The following is a 7,500-nucleotide window of genomic DNA, read 5'->3' on the forward strand; positions in this document are numbered from 1 at the left end:
TAAGAGTTTTTCTTCTACGACCACTATGGTCGTTTATCTTGAACTCTTAGTGTTATATGTAGCCTTTTCTGTATTAGCGTTGATGTTTTCAATAAATGTTATTTGACAGACAGACAGACAGACAGACAGGCAGGCAGACAGACAGACGGACAGACAGACAGACAGGCAGAGACAGATCCTGGATGTTGAACGGTTGGAAGCAAGAAAAGGAAAGATCTGTTTTACTTCTTTTTGCTCATGTCCGACACTTTCTCGGAACAGGAGAATTGCTCTGTCCGTTCGTGTTTGTTTGAAGGATCTTTACAGCGAGTTTTGAATCACATTCGCCAAAGTCACAACTCTGATGACCTACAGCATTGCTTCGTCACACGTTTAAGCCTTCAGCACTGTCAATTCTGCCAAAAATGGTTCGCTAAGTTAACTCAACATCTGGTGCAATGCAAAGTTCGTTCTAAATCTAGTAAGGAAAAGCCTACTGTCGTTTCTCAATCAGTTTCGGTTTCATCACCTACACCAGATGTTGATGTTGCTGTGGCAATGGATGCGAATGACATCAAGCCGGGTCTTATCTCATCGACGTGTACATCGTTGGAATGTGCGGCATGGCAGTATGTTCAAGGAATATCCATAGATGACATTCTACATGCAACGCCACCTAGATCTGTCCAAGTCATCAGGACAGAGATGAAATCTCGTTTTCTAGATTGTTGTGGACCGGTCCTAGCTAGGATTAGTGAATACCCTGGTGATGAAGATGCGTGGAAATTGCTTTTTCTGCTTCCTAGAATGCTGTTGTCTCCTCCCGCAAGAGGTGGGAAAACAAAGAATAAGTGTATTATTGGAGCATATGATGATTTCAAGAACTTCAGATGGGATCAGTTGATTGATCTCACCCTATAGAAAATTTTTGTGCGACTCGCATGCAACTCTCATACGAAACGCATGCGATAAGGGTCGACTCGCACATGCGTACCTCATTTACATAATTGGGAACTCATTCGCATGCAGAACGCACGAGAATCGCATGCACGGGGTTAGGTCACAATCATGCGCCTAGAGACGTGATTGAGAAACATTTGACTGCGATTTCTTTGATTTCTGATTATATTCCTAACCAATTATTTGACATTCGCACTCTACCTTAGCAAAACCCAGTCTAGAAATGTTTTCCACAAGAACTTGCCTTCTTCTTACGCTGTGGTTGTCAGTCTGCATTTTCACTTGGGTTCTGATTTTTCTCTTGCCCAGGTTGTGAATCACTATCAGGAGCGACCTCAGCAGTAGGCCTATATTCGCAGAGATTTCATCGTTGTCTAATAAAGCAGTTGCAGTAACACAGACAAGAAAGACAAGACTCTTGTCTGGGTACCTGTATGTTTTTTCTAATCTTCTCCAAAAGCCTCAGTCCCAGCTCCACCTTATTTCTAGTGTGAAGAATCTATCGAATTTTCTGTTTTGAGGTGGGTTAGGTGACCATGCAGTGTGGTAACAGCTACTGGAGCTGGAGTGACAAACTAACTACCTTTTCTGTAGGGACACGTCTTTGACTGTCGCTGAACTGTGAAGCCATAGTCGATCCTCCTGCACCCGGCATCGCTACACCGCCAAAACAGCTAGACTATTGAACTGCTGATTGAGTCCGTGAGTGCCCGCATAGGTGAACAGTGCTTGATGGTGATTGGCTACAGCGAAGGTTCCTGTTCAGCTCTGCCTTTCGAGCTTGACGCCCATCGTTTCATTTCTCAATCCAGTACGAATGTTGCAGACCGGTCACATCTTGTGAGCCTCTGAGTGGTAGCTGATTGGTCTCTAAACTCGCTAATTGCTAGTCTACAGTCGATAAATACCGCCCTTGGTGGAGCCTGTGGTTCTGTTGTTTTCTTTGAACTTCAACTTATCCCTGTGTACATACCTGCAGTAAACTAGGAATAGTCAGGAAATCCAAACCGAGTCTGAGCGTCTAGTAACGATGTTACTTCGTAGAGCGTCTAGTAACAATGTTACTTTGTAGGTCTTGGTAGTAGAGGTCTATCCGAAGTGGTGTACGTAGATCTAGGAGGTGTTGCAACACTAGCAGAACTCGTAACATCGGGTCGCCTCTCTACATGTGGAACTCGTGATTACACACTGTGAGCTAGAGCCTCTGCATGCGCAATTGAAATTCGCATGGAAGTCGTATGCGAAACCTTCTAGAGTGTTGCGGAATTCATGCGAACGCATGCGGAACTCGTGCGTAACGCATTGCCAGCTAGTCACCGCATGCAAAATCGGCCAATTCGCATGCTAGTCACCGCATGCAAAATCGGCCAATTCGCATGCGTAAACAACATACCCGAGAGACTCGCAAGAGACTCTCATGCAATCGCATGAAGATTTTCTATAGGGCAAGACCAGCCAGATGATGTCATTGGAAGGTAGAAAATGATCTAAAGATCTAACCAGGAAGTCAGCACTCCGTTTGATCAGATGTGGTGAACTATCCAAAGCAGCACGAGTTCTCACAAGTTCTGGCTTGGCACCAGCAACAAAGGAGACTACTCAAAAGCTTGCAGCAAAACACCCTAGGAGGTCCTCAGTAATTGAAGAGCAATTAGCAGATCCTTTTATTGAGTCTCCTGTACAGTTGTCATCACATCAATTCATTACCAACATAAAGAAAGCTCCTAAAGGATCAGGATGTGGACCCAGAGGCTGGAGGTATGAAGGTCTTCAAGTTTAGATATCTGACTCATTCACAGCTGAGAACCTTTTCAGAGTTTGCTCTATTATTGCAGCTGGCTTAGTTCCTGAACTAATACAAAGATATTGTGCGCAGCTGGTCTTATTGCTCTGCCTAAGTCTTCAGGAGATGTGAGGCCCATTGCAATAGGTAAAGTGTTTCGACAAATAACTGCAAAGATGATCTGTTCTCAGTACAAGGACTCTTTTAGTAAATTCTTTGCTCCTTTACAGCATGGCATTGCCACAGATGGTGGAGCCGACCTTTTGCTTCATCATGTTCGGTTGCTGCTAGATTCTCATAAAGATTGGGTGGTCATAAAGACTGATGCCAAGAATGCCTTTAATTCTGTTAAAAGGTCTCATCTACTTACTCAGGTCTCAAAACACTTTCCTGAGATGTTTCACCATGTCAACCAAATGTACGCAGGCTTTGGTCCCCTTATCTACTTGCAAGGAGACAGCCCTGTCATACTGTCTTCTGAAGAACGCATACATCAAGGGGATCCTTTGGGTCCAGTTATGTTTGCTACTGCAATTCAGGAATTGTTGACCAAATTGCAGAATGATCATTCTTGTGTAGTGGTCTTGGCATAGCTAGATGATGTGTTTCTGGTAGGCCCTTCTGATAATGTCTTGGCAGTCTTTGAAGAACTGAAGCCTATGTTCCATAATATTGGTTTGGACATTCAGGATACCAAGTGTGAAATTTACAACCCTTCATCTGTCGAGATCGAGTCACATACATCTATTCCTATCACAACAGAAGGAATATCTATTCTGGGAATTCCTGTTGGAAAGGAAGATTTCATGTCACAGGCATGTGTTACTATTGAAAACATGGAGAAACTCTATGCCATCAACTACTCACTTCAGGAACTCAAGAAGCTATTTTATTGCTAAGACTCTGTCACTTACCAAGAATGTTTTACTTATCTCAAAGTGTTAAACCCAAAAGCATGCAAGCTGCTGCAGTTCTTCATGATCATCTATCTCGCTCTACATTTTCAAATTTGTTACAAATTTCTGCCCTTACTGATGAAAAGTGGAAGCAAGCAACCTTGCCTATCAGATATGGTGGTTTTGGCTTGACATCATTACAAGAAATATCAAACTTGATTTTTGTGTCCTCGTGGGCTCATTCTGTGCATGAGCTGCCAAAATGTTTTGTAGCTTTAGAACCTCAGATTGATGTTTCGTTATCCTCGAAGAGTCCTGAAAATTCTGTAGGCCACATTCTTCATGAATGTTTAGATCCTGATCAAACAATGAATGATCTATTGTCTAATAAGCGTCTGCAGCGTCATCTGATAGATGAGGTCACGAAAGCTCAAGTCAATATGGATAAAGAATCTGGAAAGGATTCAGCAAGATTACGTTCCTTGCAAGGAAAAGGTGCAGGCTCTTGGCTAAATGCCACTCCATCAACCCAGAATCTCGCAATTTTACCTGGAAATTTCCGCTTGGCGGCATTTATGAGGTTGGGAATGGCGATGCCCTTGCCTTTGTTGGCAGATGAGTACGAATGTGAATGTGGAAAAACAATCGATAGAGAAGAGTATCGTCTGTTGACTTGTAAACTTGGAGGTGGACCAGTGTGGTCTCAAAACTGTATGGTTTCTGTGTGGGCAGATTGTCTCAGCCAGTTACATGTACCGTACTACATTGAGCCTAAAGATCGCTACACCACTTCCAGTGGAAGGCCAGACATCTGTGTTGCGGAATCATTCTGCATGCCAGCAGCAGAATTAGACATTGCTCTATCACATCCATTCAGCAAAGACATCCTATCTAGAGCTGCTTACATTGATGGTGCTGCCGCATCCAGAAGAGAAAAGATCAAACATACAAAGTATGACTCCCAACTGCTACCAGGAGGGTATGCACCAACAGCAATCCCTTTGGTATTTGAACATTATGGCAGATGGGGTGATGAAGCTCAACAGTTTTAAAGACTCTTTCTCTCATGTCTTATGATGAGGACGGTCATCAGAATGCATCCAATTTTACAACATATGGGAGACAATGTTTATCAGTTCAGTTACAACAATGTAACGCTAGAGTGATTTCCAGGAAGACATCTCGCTTACTGGAACATACAAGGAAAGTGAAGAGAATGAACAATATACACACTTATTAATGTGCTTTACTGTACAGCCCTATATAGAGCTGGTTTCTGTAGAGTTTTAGTTTGGTAGAGATTTGGTGCGATTGGGACAGTAGAGTTGCTTAGTTGTGTTGATTGTAGATTTCAATGTTGAAAATGTATGTATTGGACAGACAGGCAGGCAGACAGACAGACAGACAGACAGACAGACAGACAGACAAACAGACAGACAGACAGACAAACAGACACACACACAAATAGGCAAATGGACTGATCGACTGACAGACAGACAGACGGACAGACAGGCAGACAAACAAATAGGCAAATGGACTGATCGACTGACAGACAGACAGACAGACAGACAAACAAATAGGCAAATGGATTGACCGACTGACAAACAGACAGGCACAGAGACAGAAGAACAGATACACAGACGGTCACGCAAACAAAGACAACCAACCAACCAAACAAACAACAAAAAGTCAGAAAACAACAAACAAACCAGAAACATCCGGGACACGCCCACACCCGCCATCCCTCAACTCTAACCTCCGACACTGCGACGTAAAGCGGAACTCCAATAATTATAAAAAGCACGCCGGTTGCGAAGAACACCAACGAGAGAAGCTTCGCCGACCAAACTGGCTTGCACGCCGGACATTTCTGTTGTTTCCATGCCGCACCTCAACAACACAAGCAAAGTCACAAATTGAAAGCTCTCAAGACAAGATGGACATCGCGTCCTCGATTCTAGTACTTACTGGACGGCTTCCTACTTTTCTTTCTATCGCCTGTCTCACCCTTCATCACACCCACTTGACCGAGCGTTTGCGCATGCGTCGAAACGTCAACGCAGTCGAATGTCGTCGTCGGCGTTGTGAATCACTTGTGGCTGGCTGCCTCTGTGAGTTGTAGGATCACCGACGGTGTTGCCTTGCTTTCGTCTGCGTCGATGTCGCTGCGTTGTCTCGCCTCGTCGAGCAGTGGAGAGGCCCTACGTTGGGACTCGATGGGAAATGCGTCGTGAGGGACAGTGTGAGGGACATTTTCTTGATAAATTTTCGTTATTGTTGCGAATCGGGACTCACATTGCGAAATGTTGAAGAGTGGGGCCTCAGTGGGGGTCCCTGTTGGTGTGACCTCGTCGGCAGCGGCTAACGTTGTGCTTGTTTGAAGTAAGAAGTTGGAGCTGATGAGTTGTAGCGAATTCTAGATGCTGGCAGTAATGGTCTAAACGTTGTTATGGTGTCTAGCTTTTGAGGAGCTTGTAGCCAACTGAATGTCGAATTCTGGCGATTAACAAGTTATTACAGATTTTCGTTTGCTGATAATTCAGTAACTAGCTGTTTCCAGGACAAAACGTTATGTGAATTGGAGATCTTTGTGATGCAACTTTTGGGCAGTCGACTTGTCAGTGTCGTTCATGTTGGTTGCTGATTTGCACTTGAGTAGAAGTATGACTACTGTGATGAGTTTTTATGTGCTGATTTGTCATGTTATGGTCCTGTCGTCTGCTAGTGCACCATACGAGAGATTCTTCAATTTCAAACAGCTTGTCTGTTCTTCAGTTCTATAACTGAAAAGTATAGCATTATTCTATTGTGTTTACTACGTGTGACACCTTGAATTTCAGCATACGTTTTGAGGCGGATAGAGCAAGCGAAACATTCTCGGTTGTGTGTACATAATCGTTGCAGTGTATTTACCACACTGGAAGTAGGCTGATCATTTCGTTGCAATCCTGGCACTAACGTAACGTTCCGTGTTGCAGTTGGTCGTGTGTGCGGTCACTCGGTTTCATGTGAATGGACCCCAACAAGTAGTCTGACATGTTGCGTAGACATCACATTGTAATATTGTATTTGATTCGGTAGCCGCTCGCTGCACCCCGAGACCTCGTCCACGTCTGCTACTTCTTTCAGCAGCCAAGTATAGTCTTACGTTAATTAACTTCTGCACTGATGATATAATCATTAATCGTTATTGATATTATGTATTTGACTTGAACTTGTGTGTGCCCATCTGTTCATTTGAAGAGTTGACATGAGCGATCACAAACACATTTGATCACGTGATCGATTCACTTGTTACCACCTACATGCTGCTCGTCTGTTGACCAATCAAAAGAAAGTATAGCCATACAGTCACTAACATTGTGTCACGTGATTGTCTTGTCTCTCTTATTCAGCGGTTGTTTGGAAGCACTGCATTGTGTGCATGTTTATTGTATATTGAAGAACAACACTGCAAAGTACAGTGAACAAATTGCGTGTATGTTCTTGCATTACATGGCAGGCAGGCAGTGCACTTCCATGTCAGTGTATTCAGTGTACTTTTCTTTGGATTTAATGTTGGGGATCGCGCGGACGCAGATCCCCCCTAACAAAAATTACGCGCTCGAGTTTCCCATCACTGGGGAAATCGCAGACCTCAGCTTTCCCGAAGTGCAGTGGGAAGGCCTCAACCTGGAAAGGCAGCCTGGCTGATCACCTAACACAAAAAAGCAGCAACACACTATAAGTACGAGGCCGCCAAGTCTTCCTAAGAGAAGCGTGACTCACCGCTCTTTCCGCGCCAAGTAAGTGAAGGCTTTGGGTGGAACTGCAAATTTATTCAAGAAGGTAGCAACCAATATTGTGGCTCTGGAAATCAGTTTTTGCAACGAGAGGCTGGCA

The 7,500-nt window shown here is 44.0% G+C and overlaps 2 protein-coding genes and 1 non-coding gene across 4 annotated transcripts in view; 1 reads left to right on the forward strand and 2 right to left on the reverse strand.

Annotated features, from left to right (window-relative positions):
- The window catches only part of LOC134181580 (cell cycle control protein 50A-like), a 12,461-nt gene extending 6,805 nt beyond the window's left edge, over positions 1-5,656 (reverse strand). Inside the window, exons 1-2 of the mRNA XM_062648849.1 lie at positions 5,587-5,656; positions 5,375-5,508 (exon numbers count right to left, since the gene is read on the reverse strand). Of these exons, the coding sequence (XP_062504833.1) occupies positions 5,375-5,508; positions 5,587-5,632 (180 nt within the window). The 5' untranslated portion in view covers positions 5,633-5,656. The remainder of the gene's footprint in view (positions 1-5,374; positions 5,509-5,586) is intronic.
- Positions 5,657-7,177: 1,521 nt separating this feature from the next.
- LOC134181678 (U1 spliceosomal RNA) lies at positions 7,178-7,332 on the reverse strand. The gene has a single exon (XR_009970200.1). It is a non-coding gene; the product is annotated as a U1 spliceosomal RNA (small nuclear RNA).
- LOC134181578 (uncharacterized) overlaps positions 7,310-7,500 on the forward strand; it is an 8,404-nt gene continuing 8,213 nt past the window's right edge. For both annotated transcript variants that reach the window (XM_062648847.1, XM_062648848.1), the window contains exon 1: positions 7,310-7,500. This exon is cut by the window's right edge. The gene's annotated coding sequence lies outside the window, so the exon portion shown is untranslated.

The sequence above is a fragment of the Corticium candelabrum genome, chromosome 6, assembly GCF_963422355.1.
Source record: "Corticium candelabrum chromosome 6, ooCorCand1.1, whole genome shotgun sequence".
In the NCBI taxonomy this organism is placed as follows: Eukaryota; Metazoa; Porifera; class Homoscleromorpha; order Homosclerophorida; family Plakinidae; genus Corticium; species Corticium candelabrum.